Source organism: Trifolium pratense, linkage group LG2 (genome assembly GCF_020283565.1).
Source record: "Trifolium pratense cultivar HEN17-A07 linkage group LG2, ARS_RC_1.1, whole genome shotgun sequence".
Lineage (NCBI taxonomy): Eukaryota > Viridiplantae > Streptophyta > Magnoliopsida > Fabales > Fabaceae > Trifolium > Trifolium pratense.
In genome coordinates, this window is record NC_060060.1 from 1,177,907 (window position 1) to 1,196,373 (window position 18,467).

An 18,467-nucleotide genomic window follows, 5' to 3' on the forward strand; every position below is an offset into this window, starting at 1 on the left:
GGTGCACCACTTATCAATAATCTTATGACGAATACGAATTTTACAAAATTCACTGTTGGATTGAAAATTTATATCATATAGATTATTCATATAATTTTTTTAAAAAATTAAAAATCATTTGATGTGTTATTAAGACTAATCAAGATTAACGGTATTCAATAAAAATTCATAAACCGTTAATCTTGATGGATCTCAATAACACATCAAATGATTTTCAATTTTTTTAAAATTTTGTATGGATGATCTATATGATATAAACTTTCGATCAAATGGTGTATTTTATAAAATTTGTATTCGTCATAGAGTTATTGACAAGTGGTGCACCATGCACCATTTGATCAACTTGTTCATATTAGGCAAAGCCGCTACAAATAAACATTACCTATACATAGTAAAACCATACAGGTAACTAATTATCTACATTAATATGTAGTGTGACAAAACTTAATTACAATTTCAAACATTTTCAACCACTGGAAAATTTGTTGCTTCTGGCTGATTTTGAGACTTAATGAGGGGCTCTGTGATTTTGTCATCAAGTATAGAAGGAGGATCGGATGATGTTTTCTTTGAAGGATACAACACATAATGTTGAAACATGAAAAGAAGATCAAAGAACATGCACACCTGAAAAATGTGTTACAATATTATATACATGAGTAACTATTTCATGTCTAGAAAATTTATGCTTTTAGTTTAAGAAAATGTTTTCTTTGTTTAATTATGAAGAGATTAATAACTATTCATACACTTGTATAATTAGGTTATGCATAGGCTCTGTTCGGTAAAAAATGATGGATAGTTTATAGTGAATAAGCTAATTGATTGAATTTGTAGCGAATAAGTTTTATAGCGAATAAGCTAGCTGATTGAATTTATAGTGTTTGGTAAAATTAGCAGTTGAACTAACTTATAATTATGAAATCACATAAAAAAGATGTGTTTAAATAATATTTAATTTTTTTCAAGTAAGATTGCAAAGGTAAAATTAGACAAAAAATTGATAAGCTATATATAAGCTCATAAGCTACATGAAATAGCGTTTGAAAAATAAGCTATAAGCTAATAAAATAGACTATAAGCTCTTTTTTAAAAATATTTACCAAACATGTCTTTTTTGGTCATATAAGCTATAAGCTAAAAATTCAGCCTTAAAAAGCCATAGACATACTACTACAAAAGGATTAATGCTTACCAAAGATAACAATACTTTGCCAAGGTTTCCAGAAAAATTAACCCAAGAATCTATAAAATGAAATAAATAAAAAATTAAGAAATGTCATTATATGAATTGATGCATCAAATAATTTGGAATGATATAATGTGAATTTGAAAATAGAAACATACTTTGATCAATTGACTGTGTAACCATTTGAGCATAATTTGCCAATCCTCCCAAGAAATCTAAGAACACATTCCCAATGCTAAATCCATCAGTGCTCTTGATCATGAAATTCATAAATGCCTATATTTTACATGACAATTATTAGTCTAATATGTGTGTAGCAAAACTAGCTAGGTGTCCAAATTTTATTTTTATAACAAGAACAAGATGTCAATTATTAGCACAAACATGGAATAGGATTAATGTAGTCACATCAACATGCAATATTATCAGCACCTTGAAACCGTCTGATCATTGGACAATTCAGATATCAAGACAATTTTTTGTTATTTGTTTAAATTGGAACAAGTTGGACTTTGGAAGGAATTTGGTAAGATATAAACACAAGTTTTGAAGTAAGAGTGTAAGGGTGAATTGAAAAAAGTTTAATAAGTTGTAAATTGGAGGAATTACTCACTTTGAACTAAGAGTATAGTGTTAATTGAAAAAAGTTTAATAGTTTTAAATTGGAGGAATTACTCACTTTAGTAGTGTTTATATATTGAAGTGACGTGACTACTAGAAATGTACCCTAAGGAGTACCATGTTTTGTAAACAGAGGCTCACGCATGTACAACCGTTTAATATATAACGCGTGCGCCGCTGCCGTCCGGTCAACTAAGTTGACTAAGTGGTTATCAATTACGAAATAGACTCTCGTCCACACTTGATCAAATTCGGCCGGCTCGACTGACTTAGTGATTATTAGTTACGAAACAGATTTGTCCACGCTTAATCCAATCCATTTTTGTTCCACTATATCTGAACAGATATCGCTCATATATATCTGTTAGGCGCACATTTTCGTTTGTTCCCTACGATTAATTCGATCAAATTCTTACGGATTAGATCTGTTTGGTAACTGATAAGCTTCCCGTTTTTCTCTCCATTTCATTTTTCGTAGCTCCTCTATAAATAGAGGCTTCCTCTCGGTCTTCAACTTACTCCAAAACAATTCAAAATCTCTTTCTTCTCTCTCTGCTCACTTCAGTTTTCAATTTTTCTTTTCTGTTCTGATTGGTCTGCATATCAATATTCGAGTGGTTATTCAAGTGTAATTCTGCCCAAATTCTATAGTGCATCATTAATACGGTATAAAGAGCGATCTAGTTCGGGACTCCATCCAGTAATTTCTTTTGTGCCATTATTTTCTTAACCTTATTTTCAAATCGGAAAACAACGGTTTAATATAAAATCTAAGTTGAAATTTAGAGAATCTAATCTTTGATCGGACGACTTCAACCTTACCAAATACATGAGCATGACTGCATCGAATCTCGACCACATTGAAACTCAATCTCAGAGACATCTATAACTAAATTATTCAACATTCTAAGGTTTTTGAATCATGTAACAAAAAGGTATGTCTTATATATATTTCAATTAAATAAATATGCCTTTAAGGTTTTCATATTCTTTAGAAAGTGAGATGAAAAAAAATTCTAACCTGTGGAATATATTTGATAGTTGCCAGAACTACTTGCATTGTGCTGCACAATATATCAATTTTTAAGTTAGTTATGAATTGAAATATAACCAAATATTGATTTAAGGTACTACATGGAAATTGACAAACATTTTTCATCATGCTTTCTAAATTTGATGTCTTAGTTTAAATTTTATCAATTGACCAAGAGAACATTTAATTTATTTCGTAGGAGATGATGATGCAAGTAAAAATATTTTACTTAAAGATGGAAATTAGCCAAAGCCAAGATTTGGAAGGGAATGCTATGAAGGAACAAACTCCAACAGTAATCCAAACCACAATGATAATTCCCATTGTAATTTTTGAAATTGATTGATTTCCACGCTGAAAAAAAACAAAAAAAGACAAAATGTAAAATCATTAGCTCTACATGTAATGTTATAGATTAAATTGAATTTAAATTACTCTATTCATTGATCATAAAAATAAAAATAATTACCACTTTAAAATAGTAATGTTATAGTAGCTTAGCTCAGTTGGTAGAGACATATTACAGAATGTGCAGGAGCCGGGTTCGAACCCTGTATACTCCATTTATTCACCTCTAAAGTGAAATTTTTAGTCACTAGGATAATGGACAAAAAAGAATATCAATGTAATATTTATCATTTTTTTTAATTATAAGCAAATGTAATATTTATCATTTTTTTCATTAATATTAATATATCCAACACATTGATTGTTGAACAATACCTCATATATTACAACTTGGAATAATAACACTATTGTTAGCAAAACAGCATGTGTTGAGAAGGCAACGTCATTTGCAGCTACAGGTATCATCTGCAATAGTAAAGAAATATGATCCGAGGGAGTATATACTTTTCAAAATATTTTTTGACATTGCTAATTAGAAATATGGATAAGTGCAATGCAAGCCCCATCTTAAAATATCTGTATAAGTAAAATATGATTCATATCTATCTAAATTTTAAAATATCCGACAAAGTGCAGCCACTAGCTCAACCTGGCAATTCCTAATCCATGTGTCACCTCTTTGATGCCCCACATGGGTTACAAGTTGGACTTGGAGTTATCTAACTCGGCTATATATTTAGTAAGTACTCTATTAGTTGAATTGATTTTTTTTATACATAAAAGGAAAATATTTTCTAGCGTGCCTAATTGAAGCTATTAGAATTCACCCATCACCATTATACGCTCTCGTGATCTTTACTCAGTTGACAGAGGACGTCGTACTATATATATATAGGTATATAGAGGAGGGATCAAATTACAAACGGTGTAACATTTGAGTAATGTTACACCGCTCAATAACGCTTCAACGAATATAAATTTTACAAAATCTACCGTTGGATTGAAAGTTTATATCATATAGATCAATCATGTTCAATTCTATAAAAATCTAAAATCATTTGATATGTTATTGAAATTGATTAAGCTTTAACAGTATTCAATAAACTATTTAAAAGAAAAAAAAATAGTATCACACAAATTTTTTGAACAAAACTATCACACAAATTGACATCAGAAAAATTTAATATAAAATATAGAGAAAAGGTTAAACTTACACCACCGTCCCAACTCCTGCATGTTAATATATTTTATTTTATTTTTGGGTTAATGAGTTCTCATAAACTATAATTAAATATAAACATTTGTCTCTTGGATTTATTTAGCGGTATTAGTTTGAAATTTTGAATTGTGTTTCTCTTAAGATTTTGTGTTCAATTTTTCTGATGTCAATTTTAGTGGGTTAGTTCATTTATATAGAACAAAACTCTGACTTTAAATTAGCACCGCAAGTCAACAGTGGGATTACACCTCTCAAATTAGTCGGTCTTTAAATTGGATATATAAAAAAAAAACCTAATCTTTGAGAGGCTACAATATTCAATTTGTTTTAAAATGAGTTTAGGCCTCAACTTTTAGATCCAAACATGCATACACATTTATCAATTGGAAACATGAAAATACACATGAAGATAAAATGAAAAAGGAAGAGGAAAAAAAACCTGATTAAATAAATAAACAACTACCTGATCAAAGCCATATTTTTGGTGATATTGAAATTGAATAGTAGGGCTGAAGTACAAAGATGCGTTGTAGATGAGGTATAAGGTGTGTTTGGTGTTGTTCAATAGCAAATAGTTGAAGTTCAATCCAACCACACTACAATTTTCAACTTATCAATTAAAAAAACTTGATTTCAATAGAAAAACCAATATATAGTGAGATATAAGAAAATATTCAGTACCTTTTCCTTGAGAAGTTCAAGAAAAATTGAGGATAGAAACTACTAGACCAAACTACAAAAGCAACCCATCCAAACACGGTGTATACTACTTTAAGGGTATCTGAGTTCCATGGTATCTCCATCTTATGAATATATCCTCTAACTTTTAGGTTTATATATTTATATACTAGTACAAGACAAGCCAAATTGGAAATACCAAAAATAATTATAGGCATGTTTGTCATACACTCTTTTGGTTATGTTTTTCACTTAAAAATTGACACATCAAGATTCTATTTAAGTGGAGAACAATTTGTTAAAAGCTGACATGAAATTTTTTTTAAGTGGAGAACAAGATCAAAATGATCTATGATACTTGATCTAAGCTGATAAATTAGTACATTTAAGTGATCAATTACAATTATACATTTATAAGCTGATAAATTGGTTTCAGATTCACCTCACGAAAATATACCGTTAATCTTGATGAGTCTCAATAATATATCATATTATTTTTAATTTTTTTAAAATTTGACATGAATGATCTATATGATATAAACTATCAATCTAACAATGAATTTTGTAAAACTCATATTCGTTATAATGATATCATTAATTTGTGCACTATTAAAAACATGATGCATTTGTGCATCTTAGAATTGACCCAAAATTATAAATATAAGGATAACTGCACCGAATTGCAAAGGATAATAAACTTGGGAACCGTCATATGGAATCGGAATGCAACCTCCTTTCCCATTTTTTTATTATTTTATTTTTATATATGATATGACTTGAATAATTTTGTCATAGAAAAATAAAGAAACAGAAAAAATAAATCACTGATGATGAGACATGGTGGACACTATGGACTTGTAGATAAGTGACACAACTTACTATCAATTTTAGCGATTAAAATAAATGAGTGTGAAATCTAAAGTCTAATTCTAATTTTTATATAATGTCCTACCAACTAAGATATACCCTGATATAACTATTTGATGGTCCCCTCTCTTCAAAGTAAATCTAAATTCTACATTCTTTTTCTTTGTTCCTCTCTTTACTTTTTAGAGAATTTTTTTGGCACACTGCCATATTATAAAATGAGAAATTTGACATTCGTATAGTTGTCTACTTAAGTAATGGATTCGGTTCTCTACTTAAGTAGGGAACGTGCAAAATCTTGAAATTTTAAGTATAGAATATTATAAAATACTAAAAATTTCAAGATTTTGCACATCATCTATTTAAGTAGAGAACTACATGATGTGTCAAATTTATCATTTTTATAACGTCGATAAAAATGCAATTTAGAAAGGGAGTGCGAGAAAATAGGTAGGAAGCCAAATTTTTTTTTCTCTTTCCTAATCGCTCTTGAAAAACTAATTTGCAGCCCAAATTATATTATCTGTCTTTAATTAATCATGTGCTAAAATTAATACTACCTCCGGTCCTTTTTATAAGGAACACTTTGAAAAAAAATCACACAGATCAATGAAGCACATTTAACATTATTATTTTCATTTAATACTCTTATAAATTTAAATTTATTCCATGTATACCCTTATTTAATTACTCTTTATTCAACTAACTTACTTATTTTAAATTCTCTGTCATAATAAATAAGAGCATAAGTGAAATTGAACATTTAAAACATTTAAAAATTGATCAAAATTTCTTATAAAAAGGACTAAAAAATTTTCCCAAAATGTTCCTTATAAAAATGAACGGAGGGAGTATATTAACCCATTCATGTTTTTCTTTGATCTAAGAGTTTTTATTGATACTTTCTCATGTCATTTTTATAAGAAACGGTCAATTTTTTAAGTTTATTGAATAACTAATATATTCGGTCTATAATATAAACAAAATACATTAATTATTGAATAAATCTGAAATAAAGTAAAAAATTTCTTATAAAAAGCATCAAAGGAAGTATAAAACCATCAATTATATTTTTCACATATGTTCCAATTATTTGCGCTAAACATGCTAGTGTAAATAAATGTAACGATATAAGTGTTAATGAAATCATATATCCTGTCCGGTTACTTTTTAAGTGTTGTTTTAGATAATGGCTCACATGGCAATATATAATTTTAATCGCTAATATTTTTAATTATATATTATAAAATATTATAAAAAGAATTATATTTTGAAAATACTTATCATGACACAAATTAAACAATATTTTAAATGTTAACATTTTTTATATATCTATAAAAAATATTGTAAAATTATATTATATAAATAGTGCACACGATTCTCAAACGATACTTAAAATGGAACAGATGGAGTATCATCGTTCTTGCAGAACATTTATTTTCAAGTCAGGAAAACTAAGAAACGTTTCAAATACCATTAATAATAATAATAATAATAATATAATGTAACATGCATGAAATAATATTCCAAATTAAACAAACAAATCCCATGACCTTAATGTCATCATATACCAAACCTAGAATCAAATTTAAGGCAAACAAAATTAAAAGACATGGAAAAATGAAAACTAATTGCACTATTGCGAACAGCAAACAAATTCAAATCCTAAGTAAACTCAAATTAAATAGGAAACAACAAATCCTAAAGCAAAGATAATTTCAAAGACACCAATTGGAAAAACAGAAACATGGTAGGCAGAAGACTTGGGATGAACATCTTGAATCATGACCCTCACAATCATTTTTTGTCCTTTCTCACAATGTCCTGATGCACCACTAATGAAGTAGAATGTTCCTGAATGATCTAACTTGAATTCTGTGTTTCCATTGTTTGAGAAAAATGTTGGTTGTGTTGCATTGCAATCGTTGTAATTTTCCTTGCCAACTTCCATCACTGAATCCTTCTTGTACTTGAAATCTACACACATAAAAAAATGGAAACTTTTAATAGCCTATTTTTTTTTTCATTAAAAAATGTCTACTATATTTAATTTTTTAAAAAATTTATTAAAAAAAGATCTCACCAAATATGTCATCTTTAACACTTAACTTTTTTTTTTGACCGTAATCTTTAACACTTAACTATAAATTTATAGTCTTTAACACTTAACTATAAATTAGGAACATGTACCAAAAAAAAACACCATAAATTAGGAACAAATTTTACTTTTTTATATCTCTAAATATTCTTTGCTATTTCAACTTTTATAGTAGAGAAAATTTAAAACCTAAATTATTATTTTATGCATGAAATGAAAAGAAATTAAAGAGTGATAAAGTGCATACGGATGGAATCACCAATTTGGAACCTATTATTGGAAGCCCAAACATTGTACATATCAGTGTCATTAGAAGGTGGAACAACCCAACCTTTTAAGCCACCAACTTGAAATTCATGAGAAGAAGTTACAATAGAAAAGTGTAGACAAGAGAAAAGAGCAAAGAGAATCACTAGTTGGATGGTGGAATTTAAGGAGAAAGAAGAAGCCATTGTTTTCAAGTGTGTTTTTATATGGGGGGAGTGCGAATAGTAATGTGAGTTATGCAAGAGTTTTGTTTTGTGGTGAAAGTTTAGAGGAAATAATTGGTAAGTTAATTTATAGATGTGGTTATAGAGAGAGTGGTGAAGTTGGTTTTAGTAGAGTTGAATGTGAAATGGAAGTAGTGGGTGGTTACATGTACAAGTCATATATGTTATCTTTGAACAATTATATTTGGTAATTAATTAATTAATTACATAAACGAAGTTGGAAAATTAGAGGGAAAAATAATAGATACATAAACTTACAAGATACTGTTGTTTTCGGATTTAAAAAACTGTTTAAAAAATAATTTTTAGCCATCGAAGACATTATTGGGTTGAGTCGCGGACTAGGTCACTCTCTTTAAGACGTTTTGTGGTATTGCCCAAAATTGTGCAAGCAGACTATTAACCACGCAGTCCCAGGATAAAACAGCTCAGTTACAACTGTATACCGATATGCTACTGTACGGTAGAAATAGGTTAAAGAATACATCTTCTTGAATGGTACTACAATACCACTCAAATTGATGTTAAGACATCAATCTATGATTCATCAGTGATTCAGTGGTACTACAATATCACTCAAATTGATATTACAACATCAATCTATGAATCACCGGTACTACGATACCACATGTGGTATTACAATACCACATGTATTGATGATACTACAATATCAATCAATATAATGGCATTGAGGTCATTCAATATGGTACTAAGATCATTCTCAAATGAACGAGATAATGGTACTAATGTCATTCTTTATTTGAAGGAACTAGTGATACTTTGATCACCCCTAGAACAATATAATACTAATATAAATATTAGTAACACTTGACACTGAATAATTTTCAGTATTCTCAAAAAACAATTATAGGAACAAAAACTAATTCAATTTACTCTAATTAATTGTTAACGGAAATGTACTCACGAGAATATGTTGTGAAAAGATCAAAGTGATTTTGTTTCTACAAGTTAAAACACCGCTTAACCAAAAAGTAAAGCTTCCAATCATACATTCATCATTCATAAGTCATAGAGCACATATATATGAACTATAAGAGCAGTTACAATCACTTGATAAAGAAAACCATGAGTTTATATTAATTAGCAATAAGCTCTATGAAATAATTACCTATTCAATTAGTCAATGTATATAGGAACTGAATGATATAAAGCATGATTTCAACATTTAGTTTCTTAAATCATTTGTGTTGGAGTTTGTCTTCAAAATGATGATGCAGAAAACAGAGTCATGCCCCTGTGCCATGCCCCATGCGCAGTAGGGGCTGCGCCATGCCGCGATTGTTGTTTCAAGAATTGGTTTCTTGATCTGTTGGCTGCGCTATGCGCAGGTGGTGCTGCGCCATGCGCAGTTCATCTGATATATATGTTTTCTGCTGCGTTTTGCAGCCGAAAGAGGGAGGAAAAATGTGATTTTTAGGGTTCTTTCTCCAACATGAAGGCTAGAGTGTTAGAGAGTTTCTCTTGGGTAATCTCTAGGGTTGGGGAAGTGATTGTAACACCTTAGAAACACTTATTGATTGAATCTCTTTGTCACGGGAAGAGATTCGGGAAAATGGTAGATTTAGGAAAACTCTAAATCTTGTAACTGTTGTGGTGAATCTCATTGTAATCAAGTTTTCTATTGATAGTAGAACGGAGAGCTCCCTCTCCCACAGAGTAGGTTGGTGTTAACCGAACTGGGTAAACAATTTCATCGTGTTCTTTATTGCTTTCATAGTTTTAGCTTTGTGTTTAATTGCTCATTCATTTTTTTTTATTTGGTTGCTTCAATTCATTTGTCCCACACACTAAAGATAGTTGGTTCTACTATTGGTTATTGGTGTGGTTTTCGGTTCGAATTCACAACAAGTTGCCATGCATCGAAACAGAACAAATGATGAAAATGAGTATACCATACCTTACATTCAGTTTCTTAATCTATTTGTCATGTTAAGCTTTCCACTTGTGATTGGTATTGTGAATGCATCACCAAAAAATTTGCCAAGATCAACTCCACACCATTTATCAGTGTAATTGATTTTCTGTTCTTTTTTCTTATTGTCAGCCGCCACACTATGTGGTGTTATATATAGACTATTAACAAGGCATATATATGATACATTATCTTTCATAATGATATTACTATTTACTATTACTATAATGAAGTTTCTGAATCTCTTCCATATTCAGATTCTTCATCAAAAGAACCACTACTTTTGTTAACTTTGAAGGATTTCAAACTAAAAATACGAGGAAAAGCACTCTTTGATCTGATTATTGTTGAAGTTCCATGTTTATCAGCAAGCTCTTCAGATAATGTGTTCACAAGAACATCAAATCGCCTTTTGTATGTCGGAAACCTTGTGATAAATTTCGTGATACCTTGAAGCCTTTGCAATAATAAGTACAAAAGTTATTGAAAACAACTAATCAATTTAACGGAGATGCACTGATCGTGTAAATTAGTTTTATATTGACATTCGATAAGAATTCATCATATTGCAATATAACCCTACTTTGCAACCGCATATTAAAAATTAACAACAAAATACTGAATTCTTATTGGATGTCAGTGTAAAACTAATTTATGCTGGCAGAGTATATTCCATTTTCTCGTAAATAATTTAGTTACTTGATTTATTGTGATATTTACCTTCTAGCCAATGCATCGAGTTCAGCGAGCTTGCGGTCGGATTCCGGAGGAGGACCAAAAGTTAAATTTTTTACCCTATCAGAATCACAATTGAAGAGAACTAATTTGCAGAGGTAGTCCTCTTCTGGTACAGAAAGATTTTCAGCTTTGATTTGATCCTTAATGATCAAAAGTGGATTAAGAAACCATTCAAAAAACTTCTCCTTTGGTCTGTTTGTTGTAGTTAGTTCAGTATCATCAGCTACATTGAGGAAGTTATAAAAAGTCACTTATAATGCAAATGAACTTCACCATTAGAAAAAAAATAGGAAGAAAAAATATAACTAAATTTAATGACCTGTTTGGATTGACTAGCTTGACAGAACAGCATATGACATTTTCAACTTATTTCTATAAGCTCTCGAGCATAACACATGAAAACAACTTATAGATTATATACAACAATTTGACTTCATTTTATCTTTTGTTATATAAATAGTTTATACATAAGCTCTTATATGACAAGCGCTTAATTAAGTTGTTTATCCAAACAGGGCCTAAAGACAACTAAACAGTAACAAGTACTTAACTTACTTATCAATATACCGGGGGAATCGGCTTTAATAGAGCGCAAAAGGGCCTGAAGTAGACAATAAGCTGGCAAACCAATACTAATAACTTTACTTTCTTTACCAAACATGGCTTCTTGAATGTCATCATGTGTTATTAATCCTTGAGTAACCAATGTTTCTCCTACTTGAAGACATTCCTTGCATAATCCATCCAATAGCTACATAACTCATGAGCAACATTTATTTAGTAGTTGCAAATTACTAGCTGTTCTGTCAAAATATGACAACTCGCATTTTAACTGTGAATTTTGACTCAAATCACGTAATTGAAATGTCAGCTATCCGATTTTGATCAAACAATCTGTGACATGCGATTGTAGAAAATGTGGGAAAACATGATTACCTCAAATGGTTTTAACTCGGCTATGTTATTAGTTAGAGAAATTGTACGCGAAATAGTCTTTGTTAAGGTCGTAGTTCTTGAGATGGAATTTGAATTTGAAGTTGTTTGTGATATTTCAATCTTTTTTCGTCGATATTTAGGCCTATCCAACACAAGCCAAGAGAATCATTAACTTCAAATCTCAAAACAACAAGTTTTAGGAAGGAAAGAAGAATAAAACCTTGGGAAGCATGATCCTTCTGGCATGTCAAGAACATCATTACTATATTCGTCGTAAAGAGACAAAGTTGCAAAAATGTACCGAAGACCAAACAAGAAAGACGACTCCTGCATTGTTATCTCTCTATGTGTCAATATTTGTATGTGTTTGTGTCGGTACTTCATATAGCACAATACAAAAGGCTATAACAGCAAAAATATCAATAGAGATTGAAAATCTTATTGAGGATTAACCTGATAGGCAATAAGTCCAGCGCGAGCACCGAGAAAGATACTTGCTATCACAGATGCCAGAAACGCGACAATAACAGCCAATGGCCATAGAAGGATAGCTAGACCTGCAAAAGGCATACATATTGTCTCCAAGAAAGGACCTTCACGACCGATGAGGTCACGAAACAAACGGTTCCACCCTTTGAAAAGCATGTATGGAACTTTACATATAGCAACCAATGATATAACCGGTACATCAACTATGATTCCGAGAATTGCAGCTACAATAGCACCAGGAAGATAATGTGGCCTGCATAAAAAAAATTAAAAAAAACTGTCGAGTATGACTCATATTCACCGATAAGTGAGCAGACACTTGAGCGAAATGTAATGACATCAAACCTGATCTCATAATATTTTCCGATCGGTGGTCCTTCTTGTCGTAGGTCATCCATAACAGAGAAATAAGTATGGAAGCATGCATCTCTTACATCCTTCACAATATCAAAGCTTTTCAAAATACTGCTCCATGTTCCATCCTGCGGACGGAATATGAAATCAGATATAGATACCTTGACATACAAATTCGAAAACAAATTTCGACAGTGATTTGGATTGTTGCCACAAGGTGTTGAAACTCATTAATCATCTACTGGACATAATTAACCGCGATTTCGAACTCACTAATCACAACTTTCAGGTGTTCGTATATACATGACTTTCAAGTGCTCAAATATGTATGATATGCATTAAGCACAATTCGTGTTCAAATATACACATGAAAATCGTGATAAATAACATTCAAAGTCATAGTTAATTGTGTTCAATAGATATATAATAAGTTGCGACACCTTGTTCTATATATTAACCGTCAACTGAATATAACTAACCACGCATTCGATTAACTAACATACAATAAAACAGTGGAGAATTTTGTTATCTTTTCCTTCATCAATAGCTTGAAAAGTAGCAAATAATGGTGAAAGAAATCCATAAGCTATTCCACCTAAAATACTTCCAATAATTCCAATAACTGGCCATAAAATCAACAACACTGGTAGTAGAATTGTGCATATCACAAGCTTCAATAATGGTCCTAATTGTTTACATCTGTAGTAAGTTAGGGAAATCAATAGGATTAAAATAATAAAAAATCTAAAAAAATTGATAGATTTGTTGAAGCTAAGAAAAGTACCTTAGAACACAGTAATATGTCCAAATAGTATGTATGCACCAAAGACCAAGTATGATAGCTGAATTTCCAATTGTCATTATTAAGCATACTAATGGACAGAAAATGATACCTGAAAATAAAAAGTTTGAGAAATGTAAGCTTACAATCATACTCATAGTTATAAATTGCAGTCTACAACTGTAATCACGCCGAATTATAATGGTTTTATACGGGCCGGTCCTTAGAACTTAGGTGTCTTGGGTGAACAAAAAAAAAATAGTATTTCCGTGAGCTTAGTTCAGTTGGTAGGGGCATCACATTATATATGCAGTAGCCCCACACAACTCACTGATCCACCTTAAAGGTGAAATTTCTAACCACTAGACTACCTTGACCAAAAAAAATATAGTACCCTTATAATTAATTATTCACCGTTTTTATATTTTGTACCACAAAATCATTAATAATTCCTTCATAATCAAGTTTCTTGAAAACTCGTTTTAAATAGAAATCAAAGTTTGATGGAATAACATCATAATTTTGGAGACTTAGACAATTACTCATCTCAATCGTGCTCAAGCTTTTATTGGTTTAGAGGTCTCTGCAGTAACATTGTAACCCCATTTGCCCACATTTTATCGCAATATAAAAGTTCTAAGTGTATAAATGCAGCCACAACCTCAATTTATAGCCATGAACATACTCCTCATGTAGAACATACTCTACCATTGCTGGATGAAGATAAAGCATGAAAAAACGCACCAAAAAATGAATACAAACATACAATATAGAATTCCAAATAATAAAGAAGAATTAAGCCTAAAATTACCTTTAATATTGCCTAGAATAAAAAGGCAGATGAAATATGGTAGAAAGCATAACAAGCTCCATAATGATGACCAAAAATCCTGAGGAGGTTCCATTAAATTGTTAAGTTGATACTAAAAACTAAAATTTCACCTAATAATCATAGATGTAGAAGAACAACATCAAAAGGGTCACTCCTAATCTCCATTTCACCTAATTTATCGGAGTCATAAATTATTTGAAATTCTTTAAAAGGTTAGACAACACAAAGATTGTGTTCATATATATATTTTTGGTAAAAGAATAGTTTATATATATTTTTTGAAAAAGAATGAAGGAGTGTCACATAATGCTTAGCCAAATAAATCCTCATGTATTATCATATCTTTAATCTCTTTTTTCTTTCTTAGGTGCTGATTTTGGGCTTAAAGCAAATGAAGTGCCAACTTTTTGGATTTCAAAAGTAAAAAAGGACCACTTTGAACGTGAGCTAGATTGCATTAAGTATGTGTATTCACTAAAACACTCATTTCTCTAATTCTTTTTTGGGTGTATATTTATGAAAATGCGGAGATTAATTCATCTAAATAATGTAGATTAGTTAAGGGATTGATTTCTCTTAACATATATTTTTTCACACACATTAGTTAAGAGTTGAACTCTTAACTAAAAATAGTTAAAAGAATCAAGTATCTGTGTTTGTGTCACGCCATGTTGGTATGCTCACAATTTTGGTTAGAACTAAATCAACTTAATAAAATCGATTTATATATCATTGTTGAATGTAAAACTCTCAACACTATGCAATGTCAATCTAACCAAAATATCGTGAATGTAAAACTCCCATTGTTACGGATTTTAGAAAAAAAATCCAAAATATATTTAAAACAATAAACTATTTTGAATAGCTTCCCTGAACAATGTTTTTGATAACTAGTGTTTTTTTCAAATAGAAGTAATTTAAAAATTAATCTTTAACTATTGAATATAATTCAGTAAAAGAAAAAGTTATATATTGAACACAAAAAAAAAAAAAAATTCTGTAACAAAAAATCCTAAATCTCATATGTATAATTTGAACAAAAAGATAAAACTTTATATTAAAGTTGAGTAGTACAAAATTCAGAAATAGTATAAATTTGTTTGGCATGGATTTTGATTTTTGTTTGCCACATATTTGTTCCTTTTTCATTTAATAATTTTATGCTATGCTTTTCTGCATGCACTTTTTTAAATAAAAAAAAAAAAGTTTTAGGGAAAAAGACACACGTCCACATAAGATTCCCCCCCCCCCCCCCCCTATATTTATAAATGAATCTCAATTGAACAAATGGCACCACATAATAGAAGTGCTTGTGAATCATTCATGCTTTATGCGTTGTTACTACTTAGAACCATGAGACAATTATGGTTTGCATCCATGGACACAAAGTATGGTTCATTTGTCACTTGGTTGTGAAAAGATTCATAAGTTTTGTTTGTTTATTTGTTTTGTTCAATATTTAATATATAATTTATATAATATTATCCAACCATGTCGTAGACAGCACTAATCATATAAGATATTATATTATAAAGGGTCACCTTTTTTAAGCAAAAAAGAAGGAAAAATCAAAAGAGCATGGATCACCTTGATGTTTACTAAAAAAATTATTGAGCCACTTTGTATGTTATATCTTGAATTTTCTTCTTCTTTTTTTTTTTTTTTTTTTCATAAAATGGAAGATATTGCTTTTGATTTGGTCCATGCTTCTCAACTTGATCAGTTCCTCCATACACACAAAATGATCAAGATATTGCTATGTGTGTCACCTTTTAAAAACATGATTCCAAACAATAATTTTGAAATTACTTATCTCACTTTGTTTGGGTGATTTTTCGACATAAAAACAATAAGTGATTTTTCGATTAATAAGCAGGACATAAAACTACCAATGAGCAAGACATGACTAACATTGTCTTGGGAGTTTTATTATGCTATGAAGCACGGAAACTGACACTTACATGTTAATACTGACAATAATTTGAGAAAAAAATACATAATTCAATGTAATCATGTGTCGGTGTAGTACACCGACGCGTGTCCAACACAGGGACACGCCTAATCCGAAGAGGGTTCGTAATGCAACATAAATACAAATACTTTATTGATAGTAATTCTGTGGTTCACAGCCATAATGCAACACAAATACACAATACAATAGTTACAAAGGAATAAGGCAAAGAACATGGTTTCCTCCAAGATTTCAAGAGTTTGATCTCTCCTTCCCAATAACCACTCAAATAACCTCTAGATAAATCAACTGGTCCTTAGATTTACTTGAGGCTTAAGCTTTACATTCCATGTGAATTTGCATTTTCCTTTCATTACCTCTCATTTTCTGTCTGTCTTTGTGGGTGGGGTGGGTGACTTGGCAATTATTTCAAGTTCATGTGTTTTCCCCCTATTTGCAGCCTTAATTCTACTATCATATTTCTAAATTACATTGCATTTTTTTTGACGAATAAATTACATTGCATGTTTGTGCAGATATTTGGACTTATGAGCTCAACTCAACACACTCATATTAAGAACAGAACCATGGTACTGAATATGCTCATTGCGCATGTAAGTTGTTTTTTGTTTCTTAAACGGTGATTCTTATGTGATGAGTGATATCGTGGCTGACAAATATGTCTAAACGGTGCTTCTCTTGTGCTCACCCTCATTTTGATAATGTTCCTTAATTCTTATTATCTGAACTGAAGTTTCATAAGCTGTTGAATAATTATAGATATATTAAATGGTGTATTCCATATGAGTAAAATATTTTTTTTCTTAAACAAATATAATTTTTGGATCTTCATTCTTCCTCTATGTGTTTTCTTCTTCCCTTAGCATATTAATGTTCTAATATATGTCTATAATTTTAATTTCCTCACATCTTTTCTTTTTTATTCTTCCGCGCATAGCTTTTTAAATTGCCTTAATATTGATTTAATTCCAAAAATTTATGCAGGATAAATAGAGGGAAAAAAATGAGCTATAATCGCTTGTAAGTTAGATTAGTAGGGAAGAAACTGATGTTGTGCCATCCGACATATCCCGATTTGTTAACCCTACTGTTTACTCTCACATCCTTGATGATGTGATATCGAACAACATAGTCGTTGGCCAAGCAGACGGGGTTTAGAATTCTATGCGTCGAAGAACCGCTCACTTCCAATTGTACATTGTTACTCATTACAGGATATACAAAATGTGTATGATTCAATTGACCCTGTTTGAAGAGCTGTTGTATGTCCTCGAGTAGATCATGACGAAGCCAAAGATGGACCGTTGGACAGGGTGAACAAAATTTTGGCCACCCATCAGATTGTTGATTATGAAAATGATCCGTTTTGTAGTCAATGGTACCATATTTTGGTAACTGTTCTCTCCTATATTGCTCACACTGAAAAATATACTATTGAAAGATATCTTCCAGTAAGATTTTACAATATCGAAAAATATCTTCGAGTAAAAATTCACTACTAGAAGATATCTTTTGGTGGACAGGACAATTCAGAGTAATTCATGGGAGGAGAACATCAATTCACTGCCTCTTGCTCGTCCAAATGAGTGTTTGTTTCGACGTCGATACCTGCATTTTGTTGAATATGTAAATTGATTTTGGGTTTGTTAGTTTTGGGCCTTAGGAATTTTAAGCCCAAACTTAGTAATAAATAGTAAGTCTAAAGAATGTTCTAGAGATATGTAGAAATAACTAGTAGAAGTCATAATATGTAGTAGTAGAGAGAAGTATAGAATTATGTAGAAGAGTCTCTTGAAATATGTAGAACTCTCCCTTGAAAGCTATAAATAGGGGAGAGCTAGTCATTTGTAAATCAAGCCAAAAATTACAAACATTTAATAATATAAGT

At 30.6% G+C, this 18,467-nt stretch overlaps 3 protein-coding genes across 3 annotated transcripts; all 3 read right to left on the bottom strand.

Annotated features, from left to right (window-relative positions):
- Positions 1–243: 243 nt before the first annotated feature.
- Positions 244–5,296, bottom strand: LOC123910874 (cystinosin homolog). Its single transcript, XM_045962155.1, has 8 exons — positions 5,092–5,296; positions 4,874–5,006; positions 3,567–3,656; positions 3,073–3,197; positions 2,832–2,874; positions 1,348–1,465; positions 1,196–1,245; positions 244–627 (listed from the first exon to the last, which is right to left on the bottom strand). The coding sequence occupies exons 1-8, from the start codon at positions 5,211–5,213 to the stop codon at positions 457–459; spliced, it is 852 nt and encodes a 283-aa protein (XP_045818111.1). The 5' UTR covers positions 5,214–5,296; the 3' UTR covers positions 244–456.
- Positions 5,297–7,630: 2,334 nt separating this feature from the next.
- LOC123909095 (early nodulin-like protein 1) lies at positions 7,631–8,505 on the bottom strand. Its single transcript, XM_045959870.1, has 2 exons — positions 8,301–8,505; positions 7,631–7,932 (listed from the first exon to the last, which is right to left on the bottom strand). Exons 1-2 carry the CDS (start codon positions 8,503–8,505, stop codon positions 7,631–7,633), a joined length of 507 nt encoding a protein of 168 aa, XP_045815826.1.
- Positions 8,506–10,513: 2,008 nt separating this feature from the next.
- On the bottom strand, positions 10,514–14,965 carry LOC123910875 (uncharacterized membrane protein At3g27390-like). The gene is made up of 10 exons (XM_045962156.1): positions 14,587–14,965; positions 13,779–13,887; positions 13,498–13,693; positions 12,986–13,122; positions 12,605–12,893; positions 12,372–12,478; positions 12,152–12,293; positions 11,771–11,966; positions 11,198–11,438; positions 10,514–10,934 (listed from the first exon to the last, which is right to left on the bottom strand). Exons 1-10 carry the CDS (start codon positions 14,678–14,680, stop codon positions 10,700–10,702), a joined length of 1,746 nt encoding a protein of 581 aa, XP_045818112.1. The 5' UTR covers positions 14,681–14,965; the 3' UTR covers positions 10,514–10,699.
- Positions 14,966–18,467: the final 3,502 nt, after the last annotated feature.

Coding starts and splice junctions, on each gene's coding strand:
- LOC123909095 (XM_045959870.1), bottom strand. CDS start 8,505: ATGGCTTCTTCTTTCTCCTTAAATTCCACCATCCAACTAGTGATTCTC. Junction 7,933..8,300: donor CCAAATTGGTGATTCCATCC/GTATGCACTTTA, acceptor TTATGTGTGTAG/ATTTCAAGTACAAGAAGGAT.
- LOC123910874 (XM_045962155.1), bottom strand. CDS start 5,213: ATGGAGATACCATGGAACTCAGATACCCTTAAAGTAGTATACACCGTG. Junction 1,466..2,831: donor CTATCAAATATATTCCACAG/GTTAGAATTTTT, acceptor TGTAAAATATAG/GCATTTATGAATTTCATGAT. Junction 1,246..1,347: donor TACACAGTCAATTGATCAAA/GTATGTTTCTAT, acceptor TTCATTTTATAG/ATTCTTGGGTTAATTTTTCT.
- LOC123910875 (XM_045962156.1), bottom strand. CDS start 14,680: ATGGAACCTCCTCAGGATTTTTGGTCATCATTATGGAGCTTGTTATGC. Junction 13,694..13,778: donor ACATATTACTGTGTTCTAAG/GTACTTTTCTTA, acceptor AACTTACTACAG/ATGTAAACAATTAGGACCAT. Junction 12,479..12,604: donor CTGGACTTATTGCCTATCAG/GTTAATCCTCAA, acceptor ATAACAATGCAG/GAGTCGTCTTTCTTGTTTGG.